This window comes from Lathyrus oleraceus, chromosome 7, assembly GCF_024323335.1.
Source record: "Lathyrus oleraceus cultivar Zhongwan6 chromosome 7, CAAS_Psat_ZW6_1.0, whole genome shotgun sequence".
NCBI lineage: Eukaryota > Viridiplantae > Streptophyta > Magnoliopsida > Fabales > Fabaceae > Lathyrus > Lathyrus oleraceus.
Genome location: NC_066585.1, coordinates 436,474,792 through 436,493,089, shown reverse-complemented (window position 1 = coordinate 436,493,089; position 18,298 = coordinate 436,474,792). Strand labels below are relative to the sequence as shown.

Genomic DNA, 18,298 nt, shown 5'->3' with positions numbered 1-18,298 from the left:
TAAGAATGGCATCATGGCACCACCTTAGGGGGACATGTTTGTAAGACCATTATCATTTGTTTAGCTTATGTCACTTTTGCATACAAAAGGTTTTCTCTTGGGCTACCTTACAATGAGACTCTTTAATTTCTTGTTGGTTACTTTGCATTCATGTTGCATAAGCCAAATTTCATAATCAAAATAAAATAAACCCTTGATTCAACGTCAAGTGACATTTTCATAATCAAATTCAAAACACTTAATAATTACGATTGTTATTGTGCGCCACGAGCCTTAAGTGTTGGAGAATGAGTGAGAATGGAGCATTCCTACCCTCACTCTGATTATTTTGGACGCAAGACGTTTGGCTTGTTGTCTAGAATAATCACCTCCGCCCATAGACTTTAGTACAATATAATCACAAACATTCTTTCATAAAACCCTTATTCAAGGTAAAAACAATACAACTCATCAAACTCTTTTTTGTGCCTTAGGGCATCATCCCGAAAACCCTTTTTTCAAAGGTAAAATCAACCAACACACAAATATTTTCTACTCCGAACTACGGAACTCTGATTCCTCATCCCCGAATGAGTGATATGTAGGCACAAGGGTCCCAATCCTTGGCGAGCACTATAATAACAAAAACATTCCCCTTCTTTTCACACATTCTTTTAAAAAAATAAAACAAGAATAGATAAATCCCATGTATGTAAAACAACCCAAATGTTTCCCATGGAGTACCATGGACGTAAGGGGTGCTGATGCCTTCCCCTTACGTAACTGACTTCCGAACTCAAATCTCGATTGCGAGACCGATTCCTTATTCTCTTTTAGTGCTTCCTGTGCGCGTCTCTTTTCCGAGGATTTTATCGACTATTTCCCCTCTCCTCTCCGATAGAGGTAAACTAAATAAAATTCGGTAGCGACTCTTCTGACTTTACCTATCTTTGGCATCTCTTTAGTCCCGGTTTCGGTATCGTGAAATCCCGGTAGCGACACTAACCAACGAATTAACTCCCTCTTCAGTTGATCGAACGTAGTGATGTTCCAGAACAGCATCAGCATCTGAGGTTTATCTCTCGCATAAATCACCTTTCCGTATCGGCGACGAACATCAAGAATGGTTGTCAAATGATTATATGAGATGTGGAACAATTACTCACACAACACATCTATTTATAACACAAAAATTGCATTTTAAAATGAGTCTCCAATTGAATTGACGTCTCCTCTTAAATCCTACACAAGAGGGCCAATTGGATTGGCTAGGACACCTACCCTAGTCAATCCAATTGGCATCTCCATTCAATTTTTAAGAGGAGTTTCCAATTCAATTGGCGACTCCTCTTAAAAGTGGGGTAGTTTGGAAAATTTTTAAAACCAAGGATATTTTGGGAATTTCTTTGAAAAAATGGATTATTTTCGTAAAAAAATCCAAAATATTAAGATAAAAAATAAATTTAAGCAATTCAAAAATATAGATAGAAGGTCTCTGAATTAGATAGTAAGAATAGTATTTTTAAATATTGAACCAGTTTGTTTTCACTTCAAAAAAATAAATTTTTTCTTTAAAAGACTAATTTTGATATACACATAAATCTATATTATTGAAGAAAGTATAATCAAAATCATAATTTTTTCAAAAAGTTATATTTCAAAAATGATTTTTATAAAAAATTATTTAAAATAATTACAAAATTAAATGTTTTTTTAAAATTTTGATATCCAAATTTCTTTTAGATAAAATGATAAAATATCTAAACTAATATTTTAAAAATAACTATGCAAATCAAACTTTTATGAAAATTTTCTTTATAAAAAGAATTACATCAAAATATATACACTATAGCAATCATTTAAAAAAAAAAATCAAAACAACCGGGCCCCTAAGTAAAAAAATACTTCACCACCCACATTCATGTTGGGGGGGGGGGGGGGGGGGGGGGGGGGGGGGGGGGGGGCCTCACACATAGCCAAATATACCTCCTATTAACAGACTCATACATTCTGTTAAGCTTCATGCAAGTTACATGATGTATATCATCAAAAAATATTTCCCAAAAGATGTATTCTATAGGAAGTATCAACAAATTTTCCTGTCAAGATAGCCAGCCTAGGTAACAAAGAGAAATCTCAAGTCGGCCACCGTTAACTTCCCTAGAGCCTCTGTAGAACCACCTACAGTCCTATTAAGGAGGGACAACAAAGGATATGTCATTACTTATTATGGAAAAATATGCAGAGCACCTTCAATTCAATCATAGCTTCAAACTTACCCTTCAAATACTAATTCCTTCTTCTCTTGAAGTTTCAAGATCCTCTCCTCGATTGTGTTTTCAATGACAAATCTCACAATTCTGCACACAGAAGTAATGTTGGAACTTCAAAATAAAAGAATCCATCTATATGTTCTTCTATTAACTTTTAACATTTTTCTTTTAGTGTGTGCAAGAAGCAATACCTGATTGGTTTGTATTGCCCTATACGGTGAATTCTGTCTTGAGCCTGACGCTCAACTGCAGGGTTCCACCAAGGATCCATGAGGAAAACCTGAGATTGAGTAATAAACAAAGCGTTAACCATGTGAGAAATCCAACTTAAGAATGACAAACGACTTTATGTAGCAATTTATCATTTGGCAGTTATTTGTTAGGAGATTAGTTGGAAATCAGTCTATAAATAGGAGAATATCCTAATTGTGATTCAATTCTCACATCAACATCTAATTCCAATTCTAATCAGTATAATGTGCATAAAGGAAATAAAAGAGTGTCACAAAATGAATGATCTATTTTAATTTTCATTGCATCTTTTTTAATTTTACCCTCTAATTAATATTACTTTCATCATTCCCTATACATGATAAGGATACTATAGTAAAAATATCATATTTTCTCTTTCATATCATTTTTTTTAATATGTGTGAAATGGTCAACTGGACCACTCATTGTAGGACGGAGAGAGTAACTTAGAATTGAAAGTCAATTAAGGGATAAACTATCTTCAACAAACGCTAAAAACTCCAATAATGAAGATCTAATCATACATAGAATTCTAGAACATGTGAACTGGTTCAGAAAATAGACTGCATACATAACTCTACAAACAATGACCCACTAATAACACAATTCTGGCTACTTCACAACTCAACTTAAATTAAACAGTGGAAAACCAAAAGGTTGACATAATCATGCAAAAAAAGATTACTTACATGAGATGCTGCGGTCAAATTCAGAGCAACGCCTCCAGCTTTCAAGCTCATTAGGAAAATTCTACAGTCTGGGTCTTCGGTAAATTTTTTAATGGCAACATCCCGAGCAGCCAATGTCATACTTCCAACCAGTTGAACGCAAGATACACCTGACTGCAATTAGTTCACTGTGTCATCATCCCAATGCATTTTCCATTTATAAATAAAATAAAAAGTGAAGTAAATTTACCTTTTGCAAGGAGTAGTTTATGAGATCCAAGAATGATGTGAATTGGCTAAAAACAATAGCTTTTGCAGAACCATCCATTTCAACCATAGATCTAATTTCTTCTCTCTACAACCATTTTAAACTCAGTGAGGTAGACAAAGAGTAACAAGACATTGTAAAATATGACAGAATATACACCAACTAATAAACGCATATTATTTTTGTTGCCATGTAAAAAAATAGTTTTTCCAGCTGATGCTTGTCATACAGCCAGTCGCTCTCCCCACCCCAACTCACTCCCACTTCTACCCACCCTCCCGAATTTCAACTGCATTGTCTTTCAATACATATATAAGCTGTGATAATTTTGTAAGCCCAAAATCCTAATAACTTAACTAAAATTCCCTTTAAAGGATGCTTGGTATTAATAATATAAAGCTTCTGCAGTGCCGGGGTTCCGGAAAAGGAAAGACCCATTTACAAGGGATTTATTCCACAATTTAAACCTGTGACCTTAGTCACATGGCAGGAACTTTCAACTTTTCACCAACACCCCACTTCAGATAATCAAAATTTGTTCAAACATGCATCAATCCATTGATCGATTGCATCTTGCGGGTAAAAGGAAAAACCAACCCAAAGCTAGTAGAACTACTCATATACTTGCCAGAAATAAAGAAGATAAAAATCATATATAATATCATTTAACAAAAGATTTATACATACCAATGCCTCTATTTTAGTACTTGTCTGAAAATTCTCAATCTGGATTCTGTTTAAAATGCTTGAAGGTCTGAACCCCTTAATTGTTGTTCTATGAACCACAGTATCCTTGTTGGAAGTCAAATCAACAGTGAGTAACTTAGAGCATGAGGGGCATGATACTTGACCTAAGGAAGCAGAGAAATCTATCAAGCATCCCTTGCAAAAGGTATGCTCACAAGAGGTAACCTGAATTAATAAATTAAAAGGAAAGGAAAATTAGTAGCACATCAAAATTAGCAGAGGAACTTCTATATAGCATTTTAAAAAATGAAAGTTTAATTAGAAAAAGAAAAGATATGTACTAACCACAGGATCTTCAACTGCATCATGACAAAGGCCACATTCTACTTCAACATTACCATTACTAACCAAGTTCCCTCCTTTTAGTGCTGCTGCAGTTGGAGAATACACCACAAGATAAGGATGATCCACAGCCTGTATGTTTAAGCCAGATATGTATAAGCCCGTGGCAGAAGATCACATACACCTTCCGGAGACAAAAGAGTACAAACATATACTTTTAATTGAAAATAAGGAAGCTTACTTCCTAGTTCAATAAAGCATAAAACCATCTTTCAAACAAGTCATTTGGTTTTAAAATAAAAATAAATGTATATCATATAGTGCCTGTTCAATTTATGACAACTGTTCTTGTAACAGTTTCTAACTTGAAAAAATATATTTTTAAATGAAAAGCTTATTGATATGATTTTGTATTCTTAAATTGTAAGCTGAAGTTCAGGCTATATATTTTTATTACAAATACAATTTCCGCAACAAAGTTGATTCTAAATGAATTCATCAGCATGGAAAAACTAAAAAAAAAAAAAAAGATAGAAACGTGTTAAAATGACTAGAAATACAAGAAGTTAAGATACTTTAGTTATGAGTGGTAAAAACTAAAAATTCCATAATTTAAATGAGGGTTAAATATGATTTCAGGTTTTCTAAATATACCAGCTATCCTTATTAATCCCTCTAAAAATCCCTCCAAATATTCTGTTACCAATTTTAATATTTGTTTTTTAACAAAAGTTCACGTGGCATGTTCCAAATGACTTTTTTGAATGACATGTCATTATTAAAATTCTAAAATATCGTTAATTTAATAACTTAACTATTTAATCTTTAGTTTAATAAATGCTTCTCTAATTTGTAGTTTAACAATTGATTCTTTAATTTGAAGTTATAGATAAATTAATAAGGATTGAATATGGGTGGGTGGGGTAGCTCAATTTATGTGTCAGCTTAGTTCAATCTATAGTTCAATCGTGCTGAAAGCATTTATTTATATTTATGCATTAATGTAAATAAGTTGTTGATATTTATAAATCAATAACTTTAAAAAAATTAAGATTGAATATTAAATTGACAAATTATTAAACTAATGATATTTTAGTTTTATCAATGACATGTCATCAAAAAAGCCACTAATATAGATAGCAAAAAATTAAGAGGACCAAAATTTGAGAAAATATTCAAAGAGACTAAATATGAAAGTTGATATATTTAGAGGGACCAAAAACATATTTAACTCTTTAAATGTGTCTCCAAATTTAAAGCATGAAAAAATACCAATACCACCACAAAAGTGTATGATTTTTTATGTCCCTTATCATTCACCTGACGTAGTCGAGTGAGGAGGTCAAAAATATGAGCATAATTATTCGTCAGAGTATTTTCTTGTACGTACCTGCAAAAGAGAAAGCATATTAATAAAACCATGCCTTATATAAAAAAAAATCATGCAAAGATTTGTTTATGTTGGCATTTCATAAGTTAAACATTTGTATACAGCTATTGAAATTGAACATGATAAAATAGAAACAGAGAATATGCAAGAGAGACTAATTAATTATTATTTATAAGGTAAATAGCAGGTTTTGGTGTCCACAAATATTTGCCAGTTTAACGCTTGACTTCAGTTCAATATAAAGTAACCTCCATAATAACTTTCACAATGGCTCCTATCAGTTTTCCCTTCTAATTTTCCATCTGAATTTTTGTAACGGTAAAATGGTGGGTCAAGATAACAATAACTACTTTTTCATACCAACTAAACAAATGAAAAAACTAACCATAACCCATTAAGCGAAGAAAATCTAGAACCAGTTCATCCTATGTTTATTACTTGTGAGAAAAAAATCTCATTCTTGACACGTACATATCATAATATATAGGTTATCTGCTTTGGATATAGTGTGGTAATAAGCACCATTACTGTTTACCTCATATGCATTGTTGTTGTTATTAAGAGTCTCACGTTAGATAAGAGATAGTTTGAGTATATGTTTTTATGGTCACCTTACAAGCCGACTTAGTAGAATTGAGTTAAGCTCAACCTAAATTTTAAGATAGTATCATAACTATGGCTCATGCCACATGTGAGCTGTTGTGATTGAAGCATTTATTGCATTGACCTTCATTAGTGTAAAATTGGTCTGATGGAAGTTGTGTGATAATCGATCAGTGTAAAGAGTCTCACATTAAATGAGATATGACTTAAATATATTTTTATAAGTGAGGGTAATCCTGACTTTACGAGTTGTTTCTATAAGGTTGAATAAGGCCCAATCTAAATTCTAAGACGATATCAGAGTTTGTCCAAGATCCGTTGGAACACCTGCTATCAAGTTTCTTCTATTGGGTCACTCGGATTACACTTCAGATGTAACCGCACTAGGCGTGAGAGGTGTGTTAAAAGTCTCACATTGGACGAGAGATGGCTTGAACACCATATGTTTAAAAGTAGGAGAAATTGTCACCTTACAAGCCGATTTTTTAATGTTGAGTTAGGCCCAACTCAAGTTCTAAGAATCAACTTTGCGCCTCTTCTCCAATCTAGTTTATTGTCACGTTTTTTTAGAGATAAGATTATCACCAAAATCATCAGAACCTCCTTTGTCAATTCCAAGGATCAAGTTGTTGATATCCTTGCCAAATCTCTACGAATGCTCTTGGATTACATACATATGTGATAAGATGGATGCATATGACATGATGATGCATCACCTTTAGGGGAAATGTTGAGATATTGAAATTATGATTAGTACCCATTAGGATATTGGGTGATTGTGTCTTGATTGTATTGATTTAATCTTTCCTCTCTTAGTTAGTCCTTTTTATAATTATCGGAATAGATCAGGAGACTCATGATTATATATATGTACATTCTCCTTACAAAACAATAGACAAGATATTTAGTCCCAAGTGTCGTCAAGATCGCGCGTGAAATCTCGTGAGATAGCATGCTTTCACACATCATCTCGCGTTTACTGATGCGGTGCAGTGGGGAACTCATTTGATGTGGCAGCGCGATCAGCAAGACATGCAAACGTCTGAAATTGTTCGCTGCTCCTTCTCCCACAACAAGCAAACTCGGGAAATAGTGCAGTAATACTATTACTATGTTCATGCACCTCTTTTATATAACTCATTACTCATGTATCATGTATGTAATTTGAACAATTGTGTTGTTATAGACAAGCACAACTTCAACCCCTGATTTCAAAAAAAAAATCATGGTATCACTATTCTAAAGGAAGATTTCCAGGCTTATGGGGTTATAGAGATACTAGACAACCCTCATTAATAAATAGAACTGCTGAAGATTCGCAACTTGGTAATTTGATCCATAAATTCAACACCGCTAAATAAATATAATGCCATTCGTGTCAAACACATTTCAATTTTGTTAAATACAAAACTGTATTTTACCATATTATACGCAGTAAAATAAAGAATTTGACATACGTATTAAACTGTGCTTGACTTTCACTGTATAGTGATTCATAATAATCTTGTTCTTTTGTATCTAGGCTATCCCTCCTCAATGATACCTGCAGGTAGATATGTTGCAGAATAAATTAGTCTCTCCAAATGAAGAAATCCAAACTTAGACAACAGGAAACAAAAACTTACGATCCTAGGAGGAAGTGCCAGATCAGCAGCCCTGCCAACTTTAGTTCGCCTTAACACTATGCTCTTTAAAATTTTGTTTTTGAGCAATATCATAGCTCTTTTCCCCCCATCACCATATCCATATGATTGAATTGGTGTGGCAATATTCTGATCAAGTTGTAATATATAATAAAAACATCAGCTAAACATCTCAGTATAAAATTACAAGGAATATGACTTCTCACTCTGACTCACTCTAATATGTAGAACCCAAAAAAGACCAAAAACTGCAGAACTTACTTTGTTCCACCAACAAAAATGCCTAACAGAACTGTGGGGGCAATTTGAACATTGTCTAGAGGAGCTGCAGAAGAGCACAGGTATAGCAAATATAATCAGTAAACAATGAAATAATGGTAATAAGAAATATAAACAATTTAGTCCTAACAAAATTCCTAATTGAAGCATGCAAACTGAAAAAACACTTAGTATATTCATCAAGTACTTGAAAGCAATAAAGGAATATTTGTATATTACAGAAACCGCAAGATTGCAAATCCCCAGGGGACATTAGATACATCAAGTCTCTCAAGTTTAAACTGGTTTTTTTACTGATACGAGATAATAAACAACAGCAACCAAGCCTTAACCCCCTAAGTGGGGTCAGCTACATGGATCAATTTCCGCCATAATGTTCTATCCAGGACCATGCTTCTATCCAAATCGTTAATCAGAGATATTTCTTAATAACTTCTCTTTAGTTTTTCTAGGTCTTCCTAGCTAACAACTAAGTGTCCTAACAATTTCCTAATTAAAGTTAACAATTTCCCAATTAAAGCATGCAAACAGATAAAACACTATTGATTACGCATTTGAAAGCAGAAAAAAGATAATCATATATTACATAAACCACAATGTTGCAAAGGTTGAACGTGAATAGCACCCAGATGACACTAGATACATAAAAGCCTTTCGAGTTTTATTGATTTTAGATAACATGAGAAAATTAAGCTCACACTTCAGCTTCCTAAGAATTATAAAAATTAATAATCAAACCCTTAGTACTAAATTGGGTCCCTAAGTAAAATCACTGCCTGCTAAATTAAAAACCAAAAAGTGCATTGAATATACTGATTGTAAGCCAAGTCAAACCTATGATTAAGCATCCTGCAATCACAGTCCTTGCATAGGTTATAGGAATAAGGAACTATCTGCAGAAATCGTACCTGCATACATGGCATTGTATTTCAATTATGTTGGATAAGATAATAAGCTATATTTTAGGAGTTGCTTTATTTGACAAATCATATATAAAAAAACAATGAATAAATTATTAACAAAAAGACCGGCAATTTACCAAAGAATATAGCTCTCCAACACGGTTCTGAAGGGGTGTGCCACTTAATGCCCATTTGTAGAAAGACTCTAAAGCAAGAACTGCTTTTGCAGTGTTAGAATGCCTAGATTTTATATAGTGGGCCTATTAATGGGAAAAAAACAAGTCAAATCATTGAAGTATCAAAAAGTTAAATGTCCGAACCTAATATAATATTTGTAATAATACATAACACAATAAGAAATGTGATACATAGCTACGAAGTCAAAACATTAAGCTTGAGTAATAATACTATTTTCTTGATTTTTCTATAGCAATAAGCTGGAGATAAAAGATGACAATAAAAGCTTAATTAGGCAGTTATACAAGAAAGAGGGCAAATATAAGTTGGTTTAGAAATAGGGAAAGAGAATACAAAATGATTCTTTAATTTATAAAATAATACTTTTCGGAATGAAACAAGTAGTATAATTTAATTAGATCTTAACCATAATCCTACATTATCCCAACTGACCTCATCCAATATGATCCTCTGCCACTTAACAGCATGGAGCCAAGACTTCTCATTGTCTTCTATTCTTGAGGATATTTCATTCTTCTTCTTCTTGATAGAGCCCTGCTTCAACCCTCCATCCCACTTTGAACTCTGACCACTTTTCTTTTTCTTTGTCTGCTTTGATTGTTTTTCAGTTTTAATAGCGCCAGGCCCACAGTGGTACTTCTGGTGAATAATTAATTTACTCTCGTAAAATAATCTTCCACAATATAGGCATTTCTCCTTAGGAGGCATCACATACCTTCTGTACTCCGATTCAACAATAGAATATGTTGTTATTACAAAATCATACTCTGAGAACTGTTCAGCACTCTTCCCTCTCTTTGCCCCATGATAAACCAGAACCTTGGTGCTTCCTCTCAAAGTAAATCGATCAATCTCACTAACCCACTGAGTAACAGCAACCACAGGACAGATGACAAGGGTTCCTTTGATCGCAGGAAGGACTTTAGATGACCCGGGTGAATGTGGGTGTTCATCTGGTTCGCGACTCATTTGTTGAAATTCACGTTTAGCAAGAACAAGGGCAATTGCTTGAATAGTTTTCCCCATACCCATTTCATCGGCGAGGATTCCTCCTCTACTTACAGAATTTTCTTGCTCCAAAGCCCATGCTAACCATTCCCTTTGGTACCTCAGCAAAGGAACAATCAGATCTGACGATGCCTCGGCAGTCTCATTCATCACTTCACTTTGATCTAAGTTAACATCTTCCAACAAATTCTGATCAATCCATCTTTCATGCTCATCTCTCCAAGCATGCCATAACAACACTGGCTTAGGAACTCCCTTTTTCGTTTTATTTGCTTTTCGCTTCTTTTTCTCCTTAGGTGAATCAATTGAAGCTTCATCACCGTGCTCCAGCTCTCTCTCTAAATCACTCAGGCCTTCGATTTTTATCAGGGATTCTCTTCCTCTCTTTCGAGACAGTGCCATTATCTTTTTAGCTAAAGAATCACAATCAGAATCATTTCCGCTTAAAGTTGGGACTTGATTCAAGTCAAAAGTTAAGTGCTCGTCAACGGCTTCAGCTGCATTGAATTTTCAAAAGAAAAATTTTCATCTACGTAAAAATGTTTTTAGTTTTCATCTAGTAAATTTTACTCCTAACTCAGGTTCCAATCATAAGTTAACTAGAATCATAAACAGACTACCACATCATTAACAATCCCTAAAGTTTAAGATCATACTCGCAACATTTTTGATAAAAATGTAATAGAATTTTCCATAATAGGAGTAACTGAATTTTGATTTATGAAAAGTTAGTTACAAACCCTAGCAACAGTTTGCATTTAAAAATAACAAAAAGTAAAGGTAATCAGCTTGCAACCGTTTGAATTTTGATTTATGAAAGTTATTTACCTTCATAATCAGAATCAGATTTCAAAAACGAACCAAGATCACTTTCAGTGTCACTGTCACACTTTCCATCAGAATCATCCATCGGCTGCTTCCCCTTCTCAGCCGCTAATCCATACATACATAGGGAAAAAAACAAAGTAATCAGTAATCAGCAAACATTAACAAAAAGCACACCTTATTCAAAATAATAATCCTCAACTCCACACTACAAAGAGAAACCCCAAACCGAACACAATAAATTGCATCTTCAACAATCCAAATCCAAAATCACACATTAACCCTTACTATCTAGATTCAGATTAAACGAAGTAAAGGTAAGAAAGATGTAGTCACCAGAATCCACATCATCGGTAAGGAGTCGACGAGGACGGAGTTCCATTGACGAAGCGGGTGAAGAAGAGAGAGAGAGAGAGAGAGAGAGAGAGAGAGAGAGAGAGAGAACGTGTTTTAGGGTTTGCGATTGAAGAAGCGTTTTATTTTGAAGATCAATGAAACGACGATAGTTCGAAAATCATAAAGCACGCTTCGCTACACAAAAAACACACTCTTCTGTATGAAACGGCGGGAAGAGAAGAGAGGCTCTGTATTTATAAGAGTGGTTAATGTATGCTATGATTCTCTGTGATGTGGACCACTGTAATGTATTGTGACCCATTTTAGTTAATGCTACTTTTCTTAATAATTAATTTACCAAAAAAGTTGGAAGATTCTTAATTAATTTACTAAAAATAACGTGTTTAGCAATTACTCGTTAACATATTTAATTTTAAATCTTGCTAAGGGATATTTTAAATCTTATTATATTGAATTGGTAATTTTTATGTTTTTTTTGTTAAGTACATAAAAGAAATATGTTTAGTTTCAAAAATAAAATATTTATCTTTTTTCAATTATTTAAGGAAAAAATAGACTTCAATTTTCATGCATATTTTTATTAGAATCAAAATAAAGCAAGGATTAAACTATTTTTTCATAAAATGTGGATAAATGATATTTTGAGTCGGCCAAATAGCAGTCAAATACCAAAGGTCCAATTCAAAATATATTTCTAGTAGAATGATGGATAAGTGGATTCTCTTTAGAAAATCGCACATCATATTCAAGTTAATTGCTCGTCATTAGACATTGAATTCAATCCAACGATTTCTCACATTTCGCGTTGCACCAATGGAAACGGTTCTAGTCATTCGTCATATATAATCTTGTCTACGCGTTATGACAAGTATTTTTCATTCACTCTTACAAAGTTTTATCTCTCTAACTTCTAATTTTTGTGACTTATGTCTTGGAGTGTTAACCTTGCAGGTACACCTCAATTCCATTGTATCGAAGATCGGCACAAATATAACACCTTATTTTCCCAACGCATAATTATAATTATGTCGCGGCGCAAAATACACTTGGGCGCGTCGCACGCTCAGATAACAATAAAGTTATCACCGATCTTTCTTTCTTTCAAAAAAATAGGAAAATATCAAATAAAACCGGCTAAAACTAAGGGGAATGGTCGTCGTGGTTAGATCGGATTTGGGAGTCGGTTATGTAAGGGAAATGTATTAGAACCTTTCACGTCTGTTGTACTCAACGATACTCATTTAGTTAGTCATGCGAACGAGTGTTAGCGTGGATCATTCGCTATCTTATAGTTATTATGCGATGGAGAACTCAAGGCTACGTAGTTCTGTGTTAGAAAATAATTGTTTGTTGGTTGCTTTTAAATAGTGATGTTTAGATCGCGTTTGAGCGGTTAAACCTTAACTTGTTGCTCGCTCTTGAAGGTTGAAGTCTTTGTTTGTTTCGTGTCAAAATGGATAAAGCATAATAGTTTATGAAAAGGTTTTCAAAGTCGTGCAAGGGCGAAAAAGAAGTTTGATGAGGTGAGTTGCTTTTATGTGGAGACAGGTATTTGAGCAAGAAGCTCTACAACAGTGTTCAAATACTCGAGAAGGAAGATGGTTAAACCAAATCACACTGTTTTCATCCAAAAGGTTATTAAGAAAATGTGTGACGAATCAAGTTAAAATTCATTAACGGAAGATGATTATTCATACAGGGAGCTCTACAGCAATGCCCGAATAATCAGAGAGAGAGAAGGTCTAAACATAATCAAACTTTTTTCTTCTATTTTTATTGTGAAAAGGTTTTGAAAATTAACAACTTGGTGTTGGATCAAGTATTTGAAGTTGATTTGAAAATAATTTGATGTAAGCGGAAGAGATATTTGAGGTTGGATCAAGCACCCGCGTTGGTGAAAATGGTTTGAGATGAATTGTTTTAATGAAGTGAAATTTGTTTTTGAAAGGATTCGAGCAATGGTTCGAAAGTTTGAAGACGTGGTGAAAAGGGTTTGAAATTGAAATTGATGTGAAAAGTTAGCATGCTTATTTGTAGAAGCAAGCTTCAATCCAAAAAGAATTTTGATGAAGACAACATGTATCAATGCAAAAAGAGAAGAGCTTCAAGAGAATTCAAGCATCAAAGTGATCAAGCCACATATGCATAACCAACATTTGGTTCAAGCTTATTTTTCAAGCCAACACTTGTGCAAGTTTGTTGATTCACTTCTAAGGTATATCTAATTCACTCTTAGATTAGTATACAAGTGTTCAACAATCATGTGTTACATTTCCATATTTAACTTAACTAATTTTTAACATGTTGAAATGAAAGTTACATTTTTCTTAAAGTATTTTTCTGCATTTCAACAGTGTTAACCGGTTAACCATATGGATTAACCGGTTAACGGACCTGTTTTTGAACTTCCTTGTTAACGTTATACGCGTTAACCGGTTAACCCATTTGGTTAACCGGTTAACACTGTTCGTTTCAGTGAAAAATGATTTTCAAAAACTTATACCTTTTCATCAATTTTTATGAAGAAAATTATACCTCTTTGAAAATGTGTTTTGTCAATATAAATTCTTGAATTTTTAAAATGAAAATTCACCTCCAAGAACTTTCATAAAAACTTAAGATAATCACTCTTTCAAATTCTCATAAAAGTGTTCATAACCAAATTTTCATCTCATTCCATTTTTGTTGAACACTTATATATTATTCATTGAGTGAATTATTTATCTAAGGAGAAGATCAATCAAGAGAAGATTGATAACACTACACTTTATTCAAATCATCAAAAAGATTTATTTCTGTTTGACTTGTGATCCAGGATTGTTGGACACAAGGGTTGGTGTTACAAGAGGATTGTTCTTCCACACTTGTTTACCTATAGGTTAGATAGTAAGCATCACCATTGGTGTGAGTAGGCTGTACGATAATTCTAACTATAGTGAAAATCTCTTTCGAGTCGAAAGGGGAGTGGATGTACCTTCGGATTGTGAAGGGAACCACTATAAATTCCGGTGTCTTTTTACTTTCCGCAATTTATTTTTCCGCACTTAAACAAAAAATAACCAATAACCGGAAACAAGATCGAAGAATTTTTAACCACCTAATTCACCCCCCCCCCCCTCTTAGGCGCATTTACAACTTATAATTGGCATCAAAGCAAGTTATAGGTAACTTGTTCCTAGAGATCCAGCATGGCTTCCGCAAGCATAAACCCGGTTTCAAAGACGGTGGAAGTAGCAACAAGCCCCCACTCTTCTCCGAAGAATATTTTGATTTCTGGAAAATCAGAATAAAGGCACATCTTGAGGCCCAAGGGGAAGGTATATGGGAAGCAGTTGAAGAAGGTCCACACAAACCGGTGAATGTGGTGAATGGAGTTGGTACCCCAAAGTTGAAAAACACTTATGACGAAGATGATAGGAAAAATATTCTGAATGAGAAGAAGGCAATCAACATACTCCAAAGCGCTCTTAGTATGGACGAGTTCTTTCGTATATCTCAATGTAAATCGGCAAAAGAGATTTGGAACATCTTGGTAGAAACACATGAAGGAACCACCGAAGTGAAGAGATCGAGGCTAAACACTCTAAGTCAAGAATACGAGATGTTCCGCATGCAGCCCGGTGAATCTATAGTTGCCTTACAAAAGAGATTCGTCCATCTAACAAATCACTTGATTGCTCTCGGTAAAACTTTCACCAATGATGATCTCAACCTGAAAGTCCTAAGATCTTTGACAAGAGAATGGCAACCGAAGGTGACCGCTATTTCGGAAAAGAAGAGTCTCTCAACGATGACATCCGCGTCTCTATTTGGCAAACATCAAGAACACGAATTAGAACTTGGAAGCCTCGAGAAGCACGAAAGTCAAGAAAAGAAGTCCAAGGGGATTGCCTTGAAGGTTGATTCAAAAAATGACAAAGATGATGAGACGTCCGAAGATGAGAACTTTATGCTTCTTGTAAAGAAGCTTGGTAAGTTTTTTAATAAAAATAAAAATTCCTCTTATCCTAAAAAGAATAAACATTTCAGGAAAAAGGAAGCATCTACATCAATGCAAGACGTCACTTGTTATGAATGTGGACAGCAAGGTCACATAAAGCCGGATTGCCCGAAACTTGCAAAGAAAGGAGGATTCAAAGGCAAGAAGGAATTCAAAAACAAAAAGGCTTATGTTGCTTGGGACGATAATGAGATCAGTTCATCTTCGGAATCGAAAAGCGATGAATGTGCGAACATGGCTCTTATGGCTTCACATCACTCCGATGAAGAAATCGATGAGGTTAGTAGCAATTTTTCAGTTTATGACAATGACGCACAAGATGTTATAGATGAACTCTTAAAAGAATGCAAGACATTGTATAAAAGTATTTCATCCCAAAAGAAACAAATTTCATCCTTAGAAGAAAAAAATATTGCTTTGGAAAAATTTATTGAAAATGAAAAACAAAAGTTGATGGATGAAAAACAAAGTCTTGTATGTAAGAATTGTGAGTCTTTATCTTTTCAAATTGTTCAACTTAAAAGAGTTTTAGAAAGATATGAAAAAGGTCAAATTGGCTTGGAGGAAACTCTTAAGCACCAAAGGTATTCTAATGATAAAAGTGGATTAGGATATTCTAAGTTTTCCAAACCAAGCACAAATGAGACCATTTTTGTTAAAGCAAGTGAACAAGTTGTTAAAGAGAAAGTAAACAATTCCAAAAATGTGCATCAAAGTCATAAAAAGAAAATGATTGCTAAGAAGAAGAATCATGTTCCTAGATATAGAAGTCATTTTCAACCTACTTGCTTTTATTGTGGAATCAAAGGACACACACCTAATGCTTGCTATGTGTGAACCTTTGGCGTTGCAAAAGGGCATTATGTGTGGGTTAAAAAGGGTACTAACTACCAAGGACCCAAAGCAATTTGGGTACCTAACAAAACTTGATTTTGTTTTGTAGGTATGCTTGAAGACAACTTCGAATCAATGGTATCTTAATAGCGGTTGTTCAAAGCATATGACGGGCGACGTCGACAAATTTTCACATCTATCTTTAAAGGCCAAAGGATATGTTATATACGGTGATGACACTAAAGGAAAGATCCTTGGAGTAGGAACCATTGGAGCACCTCCTTTTACCATCATCGAAGATGTACTTTATGTTGAAGGCCTAAAGCACAACCTACTTAGCATAAGTCAATTGTGTGACAAAGGGTTCCGGATCAACTTCACAAAGGATGAATGTGTGATAGAACATGAATTCACCCATGACATTTTTCTAAAAGGTAAAAGGGTTAATAATACTTTTATGACTTCTTTTGATGACTCTTCCTTGAAGGTAAAATGCTTAATGACAAACAACAACGAGGCTTGGTTATGGCATAAAAGATTCACTCACATTCACATGGAGCACATGAACAAGTTGATAAAGCATGATCTAGTTGTTGGTCTTCCAAAGATTAAGTTCATCAAGGATAAGTTATGTGACGCATGTCAAAAGGGAAAGCAAACCAAGACAACTTTCAAATCCAATAATGTTGTATCTTCGTCGAGGCCACTTCAACTCTTGCACATGGATCTCTTCGGTCCATCAAGAACGAAAAGCTTTGGAGGTAATGTTTACGTTTTAGTGATTGTTGATGATTTCTCTAGATATACGTGGACATTGTTTCTTGTGCAGAAAAGTGATGCTTTCAAGGCTTTCAAAAAGTATGCGAAACAAATTCAAAGCGAGAAGTCCCTCACAATAACCTCCATAAGAAGTGACCACGGTGGAGAATTTCAAAACACATTCTTTGAAGAATTTTGCGAAGAGCACGGAATTTCCCACAACTTCTCCGCACCACGAACACCACAACAAAACGGTGTCGTAGGAAGAAAGAATAGATCTTTGGTGGAGCTCGCAAGAACAATGCTCAGTGACTCCAACCTTCCTAAATATTTTTGGGCGGACGCAGTTAGCACAACATGCTTTGTAAGCAACCGTGTCAACATTCGGTCGATTCTCAAAAAGACTCCGTATGAGCTTTTCAAAGGGAGGAAGCCTAATATATCTTTCTTTCACATCTTTGGATGCAAATATTTTGTCCTCAACAATGGAAAGGACAACCTTGGTAAGTTCGATGAGAAATCCGACGAAGGTATCTTCCTTGGCTACTCCCTATCTAGTAAGGCTTTTAGAATTTTCAATAAAAGAACTCTTACTATTGAAGAATCAATGCATGTATCTTTTGATGAAACTAACCCCTCGAAAGAGGATAACATTATTGTTGATGATGATGATGATGATATAATAGACATGTCACATCAACAAAAGGAACTTTCAAATGTTCAACCAATACCACAAGGAGATGGCTCACTAATCATTGAAGAACATCATGATCTACCGAAAGAATGGAAAACTCATAGAGATCACCCGATCGATAAAGTTATTGGTGATATTAGCCAAGGTGTTGCAACATGACTAAATCTCAAGGATGCTTGTCTCAACATGGCTTTTGTATCTCAAATAGAACCAACCAAAGTCGATGAAGCCTTAAGCAACGATCAATGGATAGTAGCAATGCAAGAAGAACTCAACCAATTCGAAAGAAACCAAGTTTGGAGTCTTGTACCAAGACCGGACAACAAGCACATCATAG

General features: G+C 34.5%; 1 protein-coding gene across 2 annotated transcripts; it reads right to left on the bottom strand.

Moving 5' to 3' along the window:
- Positions 1–1,137: 1,137 nt before the first annotated feature.
- On the bottom strand, positions 1,138–11,918 carry LOC127105669 (ATP-dependent helicase rhp16). 2 transcript variants are annotated; one of them, XR_007795100.1, is made up of 17 exons: positions 11,654–11,918; positions 11,321–11,425; positions 9,917–10,989; positions 9,424–9,546; positions 9,219–9,292; positions 8,367–8,430; positions 8,088–8,234; positions 7,920–8,005; positions 5,790–5,859; positions 4,473–4,601; positions 4,128–4,352; positions 3,423–3,527; positions 3,194–3,346; positions 2,444–2,532; positions 2,259–2,339; positions 1,966–2,168; positions 1,138–1,190 (listed from the first exon to the last, which is right to left on the bottom strand). XR_007795100.1 is itself a non-coding variant. In XM_051042871.1 (16 exons), exons 1-16 carry the CDS (start codon positions 11,697–11,699, stop codon positions 2,096–2,098), a joined length of 2,643 nt encoding a protein of 880 aa, XP_050898828.1. In that variant the 5' UTR covers positions 11,700–11,918; the 3' UTR covers positions 1,953–2,095. The 2 variants fall into 2 exon arrangements, 1 of the variants encoding a protein (XP_050898828.1); XM_051042871.1 differs by lacking the exon at positions 1,138–1,190 and having other exon boundaries at positions 1,953–2,168.
- Positions 11,919–18,298: the final 6,380 nt, after the last annotated feature.